At 37.0% G+C, this 18,245-nt stretch overlaps 3 protein-coding genes across 4 annotated transcripts; all 3 read right to left on the bottom strand.

Moving 5' to 3' along the window:
- Positions 1–4,067: 4,067 nt before the first annotated feature.
- LOC107937398 (pentatricopeptide repeat-containing protein At2g36730) lies at positions 4,068–5,809 on the bottom strand. 2 transcript variants are annotated; one of them, XM_041091880.1, is made up of 2 exons: positions 5,685–5,809; positions 4,068–5,597 (listed from the first exon to the last, which is right to left on the bottom strand). In XM_041091880.1, coding segments are annotated over exons 1-2 (1,485 nt in total). In that variant the 5' UTR covers positions 5,687–5,809; the 3' UTR covers positions 4,068–4,114. The 2 variants fall into 2 exon arrangements, with proteins under 2 accessions (XP_040947814.1, XP_016725756.1); XM_016870267.2 differs by lacking the exon at positions 5,685–5,809 and having other exon boundaries at positions 4,068–5,608.
- On the bottom strand, positions 5,635–8,317 carry LOC107937397 (ATP-dependent zinc metalloprotease FTSH 6, chloroplastic). Its single transcript, XM_016870265.2, has 5 exons — positions 7,482–8,317; positions 6,846–7,386; positions 6,449–6,762; positions 6,124–6,364; positions 5,635–6,040 (listed from the first exon to the last, which is right to left on the bottom strand). Exons 1-5 carry the CDS (start codon positions 8,069–8,071, stop codon positions 5,699–5,701), a joined length of 2,028 nt encoding a protein of 675 aa, XP_016725754.1. The 5' UTR covers positions 8,072–8,317; the 3' UTR covers positions 5,635–5,698.
- Positions 8,318–10,538: 2,221 nt separating this feature from the next.
- LOC121216294 (uncharacterized) lies at positions 10,539–12,002 on the bottom strand. The gene is made up of 2 exons (XM_041091879.1): positions 11,068–12,002; positions 10,539–10,975 (listed from the first exon to the last, which is right to left on the bottom strand). Exons 1-2 carry the CDS (start codon positions 11,222–11,224, stop codon positions 10,680–10,682), a joined length of 453 nt encoding a protein of 150 aa, XP_040947813.1. The 5' UTR covers positions 11,225–12,002; the 3' UTR covers positions 10,539–10,679.
- Positions 12,003–18,245: the final 6,243 nt, after the last annotated feature.

Here is an 18,245-nt window from a genome sequence, read left to right as displayed (position 1 = left end):
TCTTAACTGTCCAATTTACATCGTTCCTTTTCCCTCAAAGTCTGATGCACAACCCACCTCTCTCATAGGTGGTAGCTCCACTGATGACTCTACAAGCCTCATATTGGTTTCATGCCCTACTAGAATTTCTAAAAGGGCTTCCTTAGCAGTCTAATCTACCGAGTTAATGTTCCTCCCATACGAAACATCCTCGACTAGCTAGATTGTCGATAACACCTTGGTCCCGACCTTTATATCTTGATTCATCGGCACAACAATTCGTGATAACGAACCATCAACGTTATGAATTTGATCGGCTAAGGAAAAAGAACTGCCTCATTCTTTTCAAGAAAGTTTAAGTCAAACAAAAAATCATAATCATCTAACTAGATTACCTCAAAATCTTCATTGCCCTTTCATTCACTGATTTGTAGCTCCACTCCTCATGCTACTCCCACAGTTGGGGACTCTTCGTAATTTACCGTATTGATCTTTTTATTCAATTTTCTAACCAAGAGACTAAGTTTCCTCACAACTTCTTCTAATATGAATAAGTTCGATGCTTTCATATCAACAAAAGCAGTCATTCTATGGCCTGCGGTGTTGATGTCCACAAACATCAACCCTACCTCTCTGCTATTCCTCTTCGTAGAAGTGAGTATCATTGAATTAAGCTTCAATGTCCTCCTCTCATCAAGCTTTTTTTCCTCCCTTTTACTAGTTACAGATAGATTAACTCACTCTGGACAGTCCCACAACCTATGCAGCCCACAATACAAGAAGCACTTCATTAGGTTCTTCTCACTCTCCTTGGCCCTATTGGCTTCGACTCTACTCACGATCGAAACAACCTTCATGGTCGCTTCTTCCAGCTCATCATTCCCTTTGACAGCCAAAAACACGGATCGTTTCAGACAATTTATTACCATATGTGGTCCTTGACAAAGGAAGCATTTTATCTCGCTCCCCTTCTCCTCCGAGTTATTGGGTCTCCACTTCCCATTTCGTGGTTTCCCATTACCTTTGTTATCGTTGTCATCATCGCTATGTCCCTCTTTATTTTCCTCTTGGTTTCCTCCATCATTGCCCTTCCAATTGAGATTGGAAGACTCGAACTTGTCTTTCCTCAAAATAAGCTCAATCAAGGACTCCTCTACAATCATGGCTTTTGACAATTCTTGGGCCCCTTAACGTTTCAATTACTACTTAACCCATAGTTTTAACCCATCCATAAAATAGAAGAAGGCCTCATCCTCACTTAGATTGGTGATTTGAAACATCAGTTCATTAAACTCTTTCACATACTATTTGATTGTGTCTCGTTGTGAGAATCGACGCAACTTAGACCAAGCCTCATTCTCGACATATTGAGGGTAAAATTGTTCCTTGAACTCATTTTGGAACTCTTCCCAAGTTCCAATCGCAACCTGACCATGCTTTTCACCTGTGGACCTACTCTTCCACTATAAATAGCAAAGTCAGTAAAATATCGAGCAACAGTATTTACCTTAGCATCAACATCCTTGATGCCCACGGCACGAAAGTATCGTTCCATCTCCCACAAGAAGTTGTCTACTACACTTGTGGACCTTGTCCCCTTGAACTTCTTCGATTTGGGGACATCCATCTCATGGTTGAGTGTGGCACCTAACATTCCTTTGCCCACAGAAGCTTAACACAAAGCAAGCTCTCCCACAAGCTCCTTAATTTTTGTACTTAAAGCTCTCATCATGGTCATTGTTTCCTACTTTAAAGCCATTGTCATGGCCTCGAGAACATCGTCTCTCTCTGTCAACTTACCCACAGTGGAATTGAGCATCTCTTGTATCTCCTCCACATTAGAACCAAGAGACTCCAGCACCACTTTCTTGAGTTGTTCTTCCTTCGAGTCCAACTCCGCAGTGCATCTCTCAACTTCCTCGAGTGTCTCCTTCACGTCCCCTATGGACTCCTCGAGGTTGACCACTCGTTCCTCCAAAGCCAACAGCATGTCCCTCGAACGACTTACTTTTTTGGCCCTCCCATAGGTCTCTATTGGCTCATTCTAATCAACAACTTCTTTTGACATCTCAAACGATGCCTTTGCAACCTTAGCTCAGATACCAACTATTATGAGGCTAGACTTTCAGTCTCACAATCCGTGCGGCTTTAGGCGATTCCTTCGACTCAAATATATCTAAGTCAGCCTAACTCCTACAAAGTGAGGATTCTCGCAGAATTCCTCGAATGCACCAATTTATATAACGAAAGCAACTCAAGCCAAAAGAGTGCTCAAAAGAACAGTATAATCACAAAAAAAACAAAACAAAACACGAAAGGTGTTTGACTAAATGCTCTCAGTATATTCTCTCTCAAAAAACACATAAAACAATGGATACAATGGGTGATTTACAATTGAGAGGAGGCTCTTTATCTATAGTTGAGCTCCCCTAAAACCTACGGACAAGATCGAGTTAGATCGACGGACAAGATCGAAGCATATCTACAATAAAAGGATTTACATAATCTCCTAGATTACAAAATCAAATATTATTAGATTACATATCTTCTAATATTACTTTCACTATTTACCAAGGTAGCCCAATTTTCCATATTTGCCTCACTAGGCCATCAAGGCCTTAAGTAGATAAGCTTCGTTGCTTGTTCTTTGAATTGGACCAGCTTTCGTGGGTCAAATTAGCCCCATTTAATATGTAGACCTCTATGGAACATCTTTTGTGTGACAGTGACGGGCTTTAAACTGCAGCCCGTGACATTATTATTTTCTTTTTTTATTTCATGGTATTATATATTTATAGAAATTAATTTGTAAAATTATTTTAACGAATGATTATTGGTGGAATGCTAAGAGATTTCTTTATTTGAATTTGTTGGTTTGTGTTTAATTCTCAAATAATAATTTTCATTTATTTTATTTGAAATATTATATAAAAATGTTAAAAGACAAAAAAATATTTATAATAACATCAATTACCTTTTAAAGTAAGGGTATTTTTATATGATTTCAAAATTAAATTAGTATAAAGTTGACTCGTGTTTTGGGTGTTTGCCGAAGCGTTTCTGACCAGCTCATGGTGCTTGTCAATATTTCTTTTCTTTTGCTGCGTTGTGGAGCTGGGCTGCACTGGGTTTTCTTTAGGGTTTTTTTTTTCTTTTGTTTGCTTCCTACTTTCTGTTTGTTTTCGTTTTCTATTTGGTTTGGTTTGTTCTATTTGGGCTTGGAATGCTTGGTTGAGTGTTGGTTTGGGTCCATTCTGATGTTGCTTTTGTTTTTTTAGAGTTCTTAATGAAAGCCGGACTTTTTCTTAATATATATATAAATATATATAGTATTAATTATAATCAAGACTTATTTGGAACAGTGAATAATTTTTTTATTTGACACCTATATGGTACGGATTTAAACCTTGCATCCCTCTTTTCCCTCCCTGATATTGTAACCAAAAAAAAAAAGTAAATATTATAAATTTTGACATATATATAAGATTATTTATTCAATGCTAATGGAATAAAAAAAATTCACAAAAATTCCTCACTCATAATCTGTTGAAAGAATAAAAAATTATAAAAATCAAATTTTACTCGAGTTGAATAGCCTTGAGTAAGGCTCAAATTTCTTACAACTTGAGCTATACTTAACCTAACCACATGTATATGTTCGACACAAGTAAAATCCTTCTTTTTTTTTTTTTTAGAAAAAATACAGCTTAAAACGAAAAATTCAAAAAGTTAAATTAGTAACTCAAAGCAAGAATATAATGTGCATCAATTAAATTTCTAACTGATTGCGAGGTTCTTCAAACCAATAAATTTACGTGGAATTACTTCAAACCAATCAATCTTTTAGTAAGTGTTTTCATATATTTGGAATATTGTATTGTTAAATTCATGTTCGAATAGGTGCTTTCACATATTTGGAATATTGTATGTTTGAATATATATCGGGAGTGATATATAATCACATTTTAAGGATTTTAAGAAAAAAAGAATAGGAATAACTGAACCTACCTACTTCCAGACGCATATAAAAGCAAGAAAAAATTGGGGCAAAGAAATACAGTACAAAATTGCAGGTTGTACAATGAATATTTTCTATGTTCTTGAGCGAAAAAAGCTAACATACCAAGTAATTCAACTACGAAAGGCTAATCATTTTCATGTGTAAGATCAGAGTATGTAGCAATGGATATATATCATTGCAATGAAATTGAGAATCATACCCTGAAAAAAACCGATAAATCGAACCATTAAACTCGAAACAGCTCTCGCCAGCCATCTTTTTCAACCCTCCATCTCTCATAAACCTTCGGACATTTGCTGCTCGATCCCACATTCCGGATTCTGCATACATGTTAGCCACCATTACCAGATTCCCACTCCTCCTTGGCTCCAACTCCAGCAACCTTTTTCTCACCTCATCACCAACTTCGTCACTGCCATTAACATTATGAACGCTGCATGCACTTAGCAATGTCCTCCATAACACCGGGTCTGGCTCGATAGGCATGTTGTTTATGAAAGTGTAAGCATCTTTCAAATGACCAGCACGACCCAAGATGTCAACCATGGCACCGTAATGAACCATCACAGGTTTGATCCCGTGAACATACTCCATTTCGTGAAAATATCGGAACCCGTCGTCGACCAAACCGACATGGCTACAAGCACAAAGGACTCCAAGGAAAGTGACATAATTCGGTCTTATACAAGAACTTTTCTTCATCTCCTTAAAAAGTTGAAGGGCTTCCTTAGCGTAACCATGTTGAGCAAATCCCAATATCATTGCACTCCAAGTCCACACATTTTTCTCCTTCATTCTCTCGAAAACTCGGCGAGCATATAGAACATCTCCACTCTTTGCATACATATCAACAAGTGCAGTCCCCAACTGAAAATTCAAAACCAAACCTCTTTGAATAACTTGCATATGAAACAACCTCCCAAAGCTTAAGAACCCTAGCTCTGCACATGTTGAAAGCATGATCACCATCGTGGTTTCATCGGTATCAAAGCCACAATCCCTCATCTTAACAAAATACCCAAGCGCATCCTCAATGCAGAAATTCTCAACACAAGTGGTTATCACCACATTCCACGAAACCACGGTTCTTTCACACATTTCATCGAACACTTTCTTTGCATCCATTATCTTCTTACAACACCCATAAAAGTGCACCAAATTGTTATCAACATAAACATCATCATCTAAACCATGCTTTACAATCTCCCCATGAACCTGTCTCCCTTCCTCTAGCGCTTCAGCCTCCGAGCACGCTTTTAAAACAAACGGGTACGAAAGCTTATTGCGTTTAAGTCCTCGTTTGCGCATTTCTTTAAGTACCCAGATTGCGTTTTGGGGAGAATTACTGGAAGAGTAGCCTCGGATGAGCATATTCCATGTAGACGGAGTTGAATTGAGTGAGTTCATGAGAAGAGAATGCGCGTAGCTGAGGTTTTTGAATGGAGATAGTGAAGAGAATCTAACGAGTTCAGTGAGAAGGAAAGAATCTTGGTGGAGATTAGAGATGACAATTTGCGCTTGGATTTGAGAAACATGTTTGATCGAAGAACAGAGCGTTAAGAAAACCAGACACTGATGCTTCTTCGAAATGAAATTCCTATTAGACATTATGGACGGCAATGCTATTACTGCTCTGAGAATGAAATAATATATATTTTATAGAATAACGTGTAAATTTATGTACATGTATATAGCGACTCAAGCGTTGATCATCTCACGAACGGGAGTTCTATCTACTTTTATTACAGATTCATCAACAAATTCTGACAGGATTGCTCTGAACTCATCTCCTGTAAGAGTTTCTTTCTCTAACAAAACTTCTACTAGCTTGTCAATGGCTTCACGGTTATTCCTTATATGGTTCTTTGCAATCTCGTATGCAGTTTCCGTTATTTTCTTAACCGATGAATCAATGTCTTCAGCGAGTTTCTCAGACATGGAATTCCTCGCGAGCATCCTTAACACAACGTCACTGCTTTGTACTGCAGGATCAGTTAACGCCCATGGTCCAATTTCTGACATCCCAAACTTTGTCACCATCTGTTGAAAAGTGAAACAAAAAACTTGTTAGCCACATTTGCGGTTCGACCCGACTCGACTCTAGAATAAGCAAGGATCCAAACCTGTCTGGCTATTTGAGTTACTTGTTGCAGGTCCCCTGCTGCACCAGTAGTAATCTCTGGCTCACCAAAGATTACCTCTTCGGCCGCTCGACCGCCAAGCCCTCCAACAACTCTAGCAAAGAGTTGTTGTTTTGAAATGAGATCTGAATCTTCAATTGGTATGAACCATGTTAGACCCCGAGCTTGCCCTCTAGGGATCAAAGTCACTTTTTGAACTGGATCATGGCCTGGTGTCAATGTCCTGTAAGTACAAAATGCTTATCAGAACTGCTATCAATCTCGAATTCCAGAGAGTATTGGAATATGTTTGCAACATTTTACTTACGCGCATACAGCATGGCCAACTTCATGGTACGCCACGAGAATCTTGTTCTTTCCATCTGTCATCTTTGTTCCTTCCATTCCGGCAACGATTCGATCGATCGAATCGTCGATCTCTTTCATCGTGATCTTGTCTTTGCTTCTTCTACCAGCAAGAATGGCAGCTTCATTCATGAGATTTGCCAAATCAGCACCACTGAATCCCGGTGTTCTCATGGCGATTACACTGAGTGAAACATCCTTATCTAGCCTCTTGTTGTCGCTGTGTACCTTCAATATTTCTTCCCTTCCTCTTATATCTGGTAATCCAACAGTTACCTGCACAAATTTTGGTAGAAATTGTATAACTCTCCATCGAGAATAAATAGGGATTAGACTGTGCACAATCCGACAATGCTTACCTGTCTATCGAATCTTCCAGGCCTAAGCAAAGCAGAATCCAGAATTTCAGGCCTATTAGTAGCAGCAATGACAATAACTCCAGTATTACCAGTAAAACCATCCATTTCAGTCAACAGCTGATTCAAAGTTTGCTCCCTTTCATCATTCCCTCCACCAATCCCAGTTCCTCTCTGTCTTCCAACAGCATCAATCTCATCGATGAACACCAAACATGGGGAGTTAGCCTTTGCCTTGTTAAACAGGTCCCTAACTCTGGAAGCTCCAACGCCTACAAACATCTCGATGAACTCTGAACCAGAAAGGGAAAAGAAAGGAACCCCTGCTTCCCCTGCAATGGCCTTGGCCAGCAATGTCTTACCAGTCCCTGGAGGTCCAATTAGAAGCACTCCTTTGGGAATTGTGGCACCAATTGCTGCAAATTTTTCTGGGGTTTTTAAGAACTCCACTACCTCTTGAAAATCTTGCTTGGCTTCATCAATACCAGCTACATCGTTAAATGTGACTCCTGTATTGGGTTCCATCTGAAATTTGGCTTTGCTCCTGCGTTGTACAAAGCAACAAGTACATACTCATGTTATCAGGTTGAAGTAACTAAAACAATGTTTTTATAGTAAACATTTAAGGATGTAAGTAACCTTCCAAGTCCGAAAGGCAAGTTGGGACCTCCTCCAGGATTATTAACAGATGAGCTACTTAGCAACAAAGTGCCAAGAAATACCAAGGGAAAAGCCAAATTCCCCAACAAATCGAATAAAGCAGCCGACCAGTTCATCTCCATAGGATGAGCGGCGAAGTCCACGTTTTTCTCCTTCATTTTCCTCACCAGTTCTTGGGGCAATCCCGGCAACTGAACTTTTACCCTCTGAATTTTCTCCAATGCAGGGTTATATATCTCAGCAATGGCCACTGTCCCATTCTCAAACAAGTCCACCGTTTTCACCCCACCTTCATCCAAGTACTGGAGAAACCTCGAATACGATAGTCTACTTGATGAGCTCTCCATTGGGGTCTCTGGTTCAGCTTTTGCCGGCTCACCAACTAAGACACCTCTTCCAATAAGACCCGAAGCCATTGAACTCAACAACAGGTTTCTTTTGCTTAATTTGATGTCAGAGGAGGCTTTAGAAGATGGGTTGTCTTTGTTAGTTGGTTTGGGGAGATGAGAGAAATCATGAGCTTTGCAGCCGGGAAGATGGGAGACAGAAAGAGAGACTGTCACTGCCATGGTCCTTTGGCTTTAGCTGTTAAATAGTTAGACAAACTAAGATATGTTTTAAGGTTGCAGTGAGTTGGATCGTTGTTTGTGATTTGAAGGGGAATGGTTTGGGGTTTCCAAATATAAATAGTGGGAGGAAAGGAGGATAGTTCTAGCGATTTTCATTGATTTGGATGGGATATTTGTTTCTCAAATTTTCCATTTCTTGAACTCTCTGGAAATTCTAAGTTTGAATAGTTAAATATCTTCTGAGTGTTCATATTCCAATTTTATCATAGGTATTCATAATATCTGAATTTTCGTTTACGTATTTTATGTTTTTCATCCATTATCTTCATTACTACATTAATCATTATATTTATAATAGTCAAGCTCTCCACAAAAATTCTATTTAAACTATATTGAAATTAAGCCCCTGCTTTTTCTTTTTTTTTTACACCTCAAAATCTTTGACTACCTCTTTTGGTCTCAACCATACATTTGGCAATTAAAACATTACCATATTCATGTATTTAGTGAGTCGAATCATACAATCTAAAAACATGCCACGTTATATTTTTATACTCAATCAAATATGAAAAATACAATTTATAAATAAAACATTTATATTTAAAAATTATATCTTTATCTATATGTGAACGTTGATCAATACGCAATCAAATGCAAATATTTTTTTACAAACAATTAAATACAAATATTAATTGCAAAAGAGAAGTGTTGATATTTTTATATAATTAATATTTTAATCAATATAATTGTACTTGTCGTGCACGTAATTTTTTGAACCAATCTGGTATTTCTATCATTTCGATCTAAAATATTGTATATATTAATATTTATTGAATAGTTAAAAGTTTTTTTTTTACGTTAGAATTTTTTTTAATTTATGACATGTATGATCTACGTGAATGGAATATAAAACATGCCAGTTGGAGCGTTAAAATATTAATTATGCAAAATAGCGTACAACTAGCTTAGGTTTTTTTATGCTAATGTAAACGGATTCATCCTCAATTGTAAATATTATATTTATATTTATATATACTATTATTTAAGCATATAATTACGTTAGTGTCCCAAATGAACCAAGACTAATTTAATTATGAAATTATTAAAAAAATACAAAGCAAATTATATTGTTTTAAGGGTACTTTGTCTTTTTATAAATACAAAATTAACATATGACAAGATTTGAACTTAAGACATAATAGTTTATAAACCTTTTAACTTCACCATTTTGACCAAAAATTCATTGAACTATTGCATAAAATTTTAATAAATATATTTTTACATAATTTTTACACTCATATTGTGGGTATGATATAATATAGTCTAGTTATATTTAAATTTTTATGTTAGTTGATGTCGCAAGTCAAACAAAAATCAACTCAATTTATTATTTATACCTATAGCTATACTTACTATATTTAAGCTTGCGATTAAATTAATGTTACAAGTCATTCAAGCACCAACTCAATTGGGAAAGGATTAAAATATTGTTCTCTATATAAAGTAAGTTATATTATTATAAGGTGATTTTTTTTTATCTTTTTATATTTTATATAATAAAAAAAATTCAAACATGGTGAGATTGGAACTTGGGATACAATTTTTTTTTTACCATTTTAACCAAAGTTTTATTTGACTTTTATATAAACTTCTAATAAATATATTTATTACATATTTTTTTCACTCGCATCATGTGTGTGTCATAATCTAATTGCTACTTAAGCTTGAACGGGTGTCAAATCCATCAAAAAAAATAATTCTACGCCTAAACCGTAAATGCATAGCAGTATAGGGAGTAGAGTCGATCCTATAGAGACTGGATATCTAAATTTGTTGTTTGATTTAACCATGTTGCGCGCTTAGGCAATTGACGTGCCCCCGTATGATGAAATTCTAGATTTAGGCTCGATTTTTACTCTGGTTTCGAACTTATCCTTGACAACAAGTCTTTTCCTTCAACCGATAAGCCAACAATCACAATATGTGTGTACTATAATTTAGTAAAAATCTAAAGATGCATTTGATTGGTCAAATCTTACATTATGACCCGTAATATTACATTCTAAAATAAATAATGTTCAACATTCCTGCTACCTCGTAATCTTACATTCCCAAATAGTATCAATATGCCATAATATATGGTGTAATTTCATTACGGCCATTTCTTTAGGTTATTTTAGATTATATGTTTATTTTTAAATTTTGACAAATTTACCTTTTGTTTTTATTATTTTAATTAAATTTACCTTTTTTTCTCAAATAAAAATTTAATTAAAATAAAAATATGTTTTTTTTTCAACAATGAAATAGTAAATGTCATGCTTTAAAATTATAATAATTAGATTTACTCTAGTAATTTATGTATTAGTATATTAATTATGATTAGAATTAGAATTATAGTTGATGCAATTATTTTTATAATTTATTATAATTTATAAATTTATTTAATAAAAAATATAAAAATTGTTATAATTTATCATCCCCAAAGCTAACATATGAATTTATCTAATTCATAGACTTGTAGTAAAGCATGTATCCATTTTCTTTTCCCCTATGAATTTCACCTCCATAGGAAGCTTCTACCTATAGCAAAACTCTTCTTTCCCAATCAAACTGCAAAATACGAGCAACACGATAACAGCCCCGCAAAGCCCTTTGACATGCAACCTTCAACTGCACTAGGAGACTCGGAAGAACCCACCAGACTACATTGTTTAACAATTTCCATGCTTTCACCACATGAATCCTGGGGAAGATTATCTGCCCTGTCATCGGATCTGCACAAAATCAACCTTCTCTTGGACTTTGATGTGCAATTCGAGGTCGGAGAGCTTGAGAATAATGGTTCCGAGGACTCCATTTTATCATTGTTACATTCACGCAACTTCCTCTTCAACTCGGGAACTAGTTGGATATCATTATCATAACATTAATTATCTATTCTAGTCCATAAAACTAGCAACTTATCTAAAGCAACAGCTAATATTTTGACGTACCGGGCAAAGAGTCATCATATGCATATGACTGGAACCCTGAATCACCATAGCTACAGAAAACATTTGTATCTTTATTCGACCCCGAAATTCTGCAAGACATCATGTGCATAAAAAAGAACATTATCCTACTTAAAGCATTCAGGAATTTCGGGATCATACAGGTCTTATTCAGTAAAATACAAACTGAAAACAAAATAAGTAGAACAATGGCTGGCAAAAGATTAAAAAGATTACAATAAGAATCTTAAATGGTCACATAAAATAGACGGAGGGAGAATGAAACAGCTATTAGAACTTTTATGATCATATAGAGCGCTGGGGATTTAAAAGCAAACCTGTACATATGCTCATCTGCAAAATAACCAAACAAGTAAGATCCACGAGGCATAAATACATGAGAGGGAGCCCATAAGACATATTTCAAGAAACTTAATACCTTCAGGATCATACCCTTCTAGTGTTTCATGCACAAACGGAGTAAAAGCTAAAACTTGTTGCCATGTATCCTCGGAAATATTGTGCCGCTGATTTTTCTGAAAGAAAATGAAAAACAGTACTTTGCCTTAATTGAAAGATTACAATAATTCATTAGCAAGTATACTTTCAACTTGAACTAATAGTGCAGTAACAGAACATATGTCTTGCCTAAGGGATTACTATCATCCATATTTCTATACTTGACATGCAAAGGGTTGAAACCATGTACAGGGATTTTCAAAGGCTTGATTAAGGCAATGAAAGTCAAACTTCAAGAACGCTTCTTAAATAATAACAATTGAAACTAAAGCAGCAGACAAGTGTTGGTGTTAAGAACTGAATGCAAGCAAGTGCTGCTTATGGCTTGAGCAACAAGTCTCGATACTTGCCAAGGAAACAACCGAATTTGAACCAAAAGAAAGAAGAAAAACAAAAGAAAATGGAGAGTATGTGGAAGAAAACAAACTGATTTCATTCAACTTTGAACAATGGCATAATGCCAATACATAAACCAAGCACTAAGCTTCTCAAAAAAACAATAATTGGTCACCTAATCAACACCTACTACCACTAATACATTGAAACTTGAAAAACTAAGCTTGTACATATAAACAAAGTTGAGTTAACAGCTCATTAACCATAAAAGTACATCAATCAACAACCTAACATAGTTCAAAATGAACTACATCAACCTAAGTTTACAAAATAAACAAAAAAAAAATGAACAGCTACACTTGCTTCAGCAGCTCCTGCATGGCTCGATCTTCATGGCCTGCTTCCTGACTGTTTTGTTACATGCTGACCAAACTTCAACACTCCTCCTTGGTTAGCATGTTACAAACTCCTAGCCTTTTTTCTCAAATGCTCAAACTTAGTTACACAAAGGGGCTTGGTTAAAATATCAGCAAGTTGATCCTCTGAATTGCAATGAACCAGTTTCACTTCCTGTGCTTGTTCCATTTCTCTGACAACATGGAGTTTGATGCTGAAATGCTTTGTTCTTCCATGGAACACTGGATTTTTTGCAATTGCAACAGCAGACTGGTTGTCACAAAAGATATTTGTTGCTTCCCTTTGATGCACATTCAAGTCAGTCATTATCTTCCTTAGCCAAATGGCTTGGTTGACAGCACTTGCAGCTGCAACATATTCGGCTTCAGTAGTAGATTGAGCAACTACTATTTGTTTCTTTGAGTTCCAACAAAACATAGCTGAACCAGGATTAAAAGCATACACTGAGGTGCTTTTCATGTCATCCATCAAACCAGCCTAGTCACTATCAGTATACCCAACCAACTTAAGGCTTTTTGCATGGCTATACATCATTCCATGGCTCAATGTACCATTGACATACTTAAGCACTCTTTTTGCAGCTTGAAAGTGCTTCTCATTGCTGCAATGCAAGAACCTTGAGAGCAAACTTACAGCAAACATAATGTCTAGCCTAGTTACTGTCAAATACAACAAACAACCAACTAAGCTTTTGTAGGTTGTTTCACAAATCTTCTCAAAATCACCATGGCTTGATAGTTTTTTCTCCAACAGCAACTAGAGTATTAGTTGCTTTACTGTTTTGCATCAAGAATTCTGTCAGAATCTTGGAGGCAAAAAATCTCTAACTTAGGAATATCCATTGTGTGTTTGTGTCACTTCCATACCAAGAAAATAGGTCATCTTTCCTAAATCAGACATCTCAAACATCTACTGCATTTTGGTTTTAAAATCGATCAGCATTGTTTGGTCTCCTCTTGTCACTAACAGGTAATCAACATACAGGGATACAATGAGCTGAGTCTGTGTCTCTTCCCTTTTGGCATACAATGTTGGCTCGCTCTTGCTTCTCTCAAATTCCAAGCTGACCAAGTAGTTATCGATCCTGTTATACCAGGCCCTTGGAGCCTGCTTTAAGCCATACAAGGCTTTCTTCAATTTGTAAACCATATGTTCTTTACCAGCCATTTCAAAGCCTAGAGGTTGTTCAACATAAATCTCCTCTTCAAGAAATCCATTAAGAAAGGCAGACTGTACATCGAGCTGGTGGATTTTCCACTGCATTTGTGCTGCTAAAGTAATCAGCAACCTGATGGTGTCGAGTCTGGCCACTAGTGCAAAGGTCTCCAGGTAATCCAAACCATACTTCTGGCTAAACCCCTTAACAACTAGCCTTGCTTTGAGTTTGTTTAAACTCCCATTAGCATTTTTCTTGGTTCAATAGACCCATTTCACCCTGTTTGCTAGTCTTTCAACCAGTCTCAAGTCTGATTCTTCTCAATCATGTTGATTTCATCTGCCATTGCTTACTTCCAGCCTAGATGTGCTTCAGCCTCTTCAAAGCAGCTTGTTTCTGCTATAGCTACATGAGCCCTTTCATAAATCTCAACCAACGGTCTAGTGCCCCTGACTGGTTCATCATTAATGTTCATTTCAGAACCATTTTGATCTGGCTCATTCTGATCTGCTACAAGGTCTTCAGAAACTGCCTGTGGCTTATTCTTTTCCCAATTCCAACATGCTCTTTCATTGAACACCACATCTCTGCTTACAAACACTTTGTTTGTCGAAGGATCCAATATCCTATAACCTTTCTTGACTGTGCTATAGCCTACCAGAACACTAGGTTGAGCTTTCTTGGCCAGTTTGTCCCTTTTCACTATTGGAGCATGAGCATAGCATATGCTGCCAAAGATCTTCAGGTGAGTTAGTGAAGGCTTGAACCCGAACCAGGCCTCAAAAAGAGTTTTGTGAGCCAAGGCCTTGGTTAGAAGCCTGTTTTGGATGTACACAGCAGTGTTAACTGCCTCAGCCCACATGATTTTGGGCAGATTCTTCTCAAACAGTAGGCATCTGACCATATCCATCAAACTCCTATTCTTTGTTTCACTTACACCATTTTTTTGAGGTGTGTAAGTGTTAGAAAGTTGATGTTTTATGCCTACTTCATCACAAAAGGTTTGGAACTGAGCTGAGGTGTACTCATTCCCATTATCAGACTGTAGGGTCTTTAACTTGCAGTCTGTTTCAGTCTCAGCAGCAGCCTTGAACTTCCAAAACTTAGAGGCCACATCTGATTTTTGTTTCAAGAAATAAATCCAGCAAAACCTTGAGAAATCATCAATAAACAGAATAAAGTACCTGCTTCCATTCAGTGACTCAGTCTTCACAGGGCCACACACATTAGTGTGCACGAGCTGCATCCTTTCTGAGGCTCTCCAAGCCTAATTCGAGGGAAATGGGAGCTTGGCATGCTTTCCTAGCTGGCATACTTCACAAACTTCCTGCTTTTCAATTGAACCAATGAAGTTTTCAACCAGATCTTCTCTGGTTAGCTGTTCCATCGATCTATAGTTGACATGACCAAACCTTTGATGCCAAAGCTTAGGTTCATCAGATAAGGCAGTATAAGCTGAGTCTGAGCCATTTGTCCAGTCAGCAACAAAGCTTTTATCAATCATAGTGACTGACATGAGCTTGGATCCATTTGGATCACTGATATAGCACTCTCTGCCTTTGAACACTATAGAATAGCCTTTCTCTAGTAGTTGAGCTATACTGAACAGGTTTCTATCAATCTCAAGGACCAATAGGACATTTGAGACCAGCTTGTTACCTGTAGGAGTGCTTATCAGCACATCTCCCTTACCTTCTGCCTTAATGAAGTGGTCATTTCCTACCTTCACTTTTGTTTTGAAGCTCCTATCAACTGACTTGAAGATTGAAGCATCTGGTGTCTTGTGATTTATGCAACCACTGTCTATAAACCATCCCTTTGTGACCTTTTCCTTAGCAGCTGAGCATGAAACTGTAAAAACTTGCTATTCATGGTCACTGTTCTCTTCTGCTACTTGAGTTTCAGCCTTTGGCTGTTGTGGTTGATTCTGCCTTGGTTTGCCTTTGCTTTTGCAAACCTTTTCAACATGGCCCATCTTTTTGCAATATCGGCATTGCACATCTGGTCTAAACCAGCAATTTACCTCTGGATGACCAAGTCTTTTACAATGTTTGCAGGGTTGGTCCCTTCTTCTTGCAACACCTGACTTAGGTTTATCTCTCCAAGTCTTTTTGCCTTTGTAGGCAGAGGTGCTCGAGGCAGGTTTGGTCTTTGCTTGGAAGGCACCTTCTTGGTGTTCCTCCAGTCTGCTAGCTCTTCTCTACTCCTGTGCATAAAGAGCATTGATCAGCTCTGTCGATGTGATGCTGTTCAGGTCCCTTGAGTCTTCGAGGGATGAAATTTTTGCCTCATACCTCTCAGGCAAGGTTGAAATCACCTTCTCCACTATCCTTGCTTCACTGAACTGCTCACCAAGGAGCCTTATGCTGTTTACCATAGTCATAATTCTGTTTGAGTACTGTTTGACAGTTTCTTCTTCCTTCATTTTCAAATTCTCGAAGTCCCTTCTCAGGTTCAACAACTGTTACTGCCTTATTCTCTCTGTCCCTTGAAACTCCTCTTTTAATTTGCCCTAGGCCTATTTTGGTGTCTCACAGGCCATGATCCTTGTAAAGATCACATCTAATACTGAGTTTTGGATGCAAGACATGGCCTTGTGCCTCTTGGTTCTTTCATCAGCATGTTGCCTAATCTGAGCCACTGTTGGATTGGCTCTGAGTCGCTCTGGTTCAACATTTGAGTTGACCACCTCTCACAGATTGAATGCCTGCAGGTAGGTTTTCATTTTGACCACCCATATGTGATAGCCTTCTCCATTGAAGATTGGTGGTGCAGCTGGTGAGAAGCTTGATAAGGCCATTGTTTTGTATAATAGGTCCCTTAAGATTAAAGCTCTAGATATCAATTGTTGGTGTTAAGAACTGAATGCAAGCAAGTGCTGCTTATGGCTTGAGCAACAAGTCTCGATACCTGCCAAGGAAACAACAGAATTTGAACCAAAAGAAAGAAGAAAAACAAAAGAAAATGGAGAGTATGTGGAAGAAAACAAATTGATTTCATTCAACTTTGAACAATGGCATAATGCCAATACATAAACCAAGCACTAAGCTTGTCAAAAAATAGTAATTGGTCACCTAATCAACACCTACTACCACTAATACATTGAAACTTGAAAAACTAAGCTTGTACACATAAACAAAGCTGAGTTAACAGCTCATTTACCATCAAATTACATCAATCAACAACCTAACATAGTTCAAAATGAACTACATCAACCTAAGTTTACAAAATAAACAAAAAAATGAACAGCTGCACTTGCTTCAGCAGCTCCTACATGGCTTGATCTTCATGGCCTGCTTCCTAACTGTTTTGTTACATGCTGACCAAACTTCAACAACAAGTTACTCCCTACACAATACAATGAAGTGCTACCGAAAAAAAGACATACATGGTTTTTGTCATTTGATTTGAGTACACGATAACAACCAAGATCACAACTCTAATGAAATTTAATGCAAAAGGTAAAGTCAGCTTAGACATCGAAACAATAACCAAGAGTTTCACGAGATGCTTCCAAGCAGCTTAGTATCAGCCGTACTCATACCTCAACGAAGTCACAGCATTGGTTAAGCAGACGGAACCTACCGGCTAAGACTAATCTCCGAGTAGCAACAGCCCTGCTTACCGCTACCAATCAGGCATAAGAGAGAGAGAGAGAGAGAGAGAGATTCAAATCCAAGACCAAAGAAATTCATTGTAGTTTAGCTTATATATCCTTAATATTTATTCCAAAGATAAATCAATAAAATTATTTGCATTTAACTAAGTAGTACATGATAACTTACTAATATTCTTTTAACCATTTTCTCGGCATACGAAGAAAATAAAATCATAGAAGCGCGAGAATTCAGAAAAGTCTACCTACAAGCAACATCAAAAAGTCAAATTTCAGTATGGATAAAACGAAATCAGAGCATATAATCAATGTAACAAAAAAAATAAAAATGCACATCAGATTCATACTAGAGGCTTAAAGTCTACTTAAATAAGTCCTTTAAAGAACTTCAATAAATAGGAATATCACCATGAAGTCGAGCTGTAACATGAGCTTGAGAAGTTCATCAAAGATTGCATTCCTGTCAAGGGAAACATAATAAAATGTTGAAATAAATGAAAGAATAATTAGTGTGCAATTGAATTAAACAAGACTGGATACTGAAAATACACTTATGCCTTGGGTCAATAATATCTTTTTCACTAAAAAATTAGATGAAAGTTTTCACTAGTTTAGACATTAACATATATAGGAGGCTGACTGCAACCCAAGATCAAGTTGCAGTCTTCAAAATTCAACCTTAAGTCAAGATGGGATTGAAAGATTCCAATGGTTGAAGCTAAATTAAATACATCTTCAACAAGAACAACATTAAGTTCACATATGCCTTGCGCGCATCCTTGACTCCACCATCTTTAAGAGATGGTTCAATGCGTCCCTAGTGAACTTAGCTCTTTGTGATTCCTCGTCTTTTCGGTAGCCTTCTCCACCACAAACATGTCCATATCCTGTTCTCTGTTCTGCAAGACAGTTCAAAAGTTAATAAATTACAGCATCAGCCCTTTCGAACAGAGTAACATTCCAATCTCAGCACAATTTTCTGAACTGTTGAAAAATTCTGAAATGAATGCAAACCATAAAAGAAAATATCAAAACTTTAAACATTTTAACCAAACCAAATTGCATTGCCTATATCTTGGCCTACTTTTCTATTGACTTTTTAGGATACCAAATTACACCCAAAAAAAATCCATGATT

This window comes from Gossypium hirsutum, chromosome D04, assembly GCF_007990345.1.
Source record: "Gossypium hirsutum isolate 1008001.06 chromosome D04, Gossypium_hirsutum_v2.1, whole genome shotgun sequence".
In the NCBI taxonomy this organism is placed as follows: Eukaryota; Viridiplantae; Streptophyta; class Magnoliopsida; order Malvales; family Malvaceae; genus Gossypium; species Gossypium hirsutum.
This window is presented reverse-complemented; position numbering and strand designations above follow the sequence as displayed.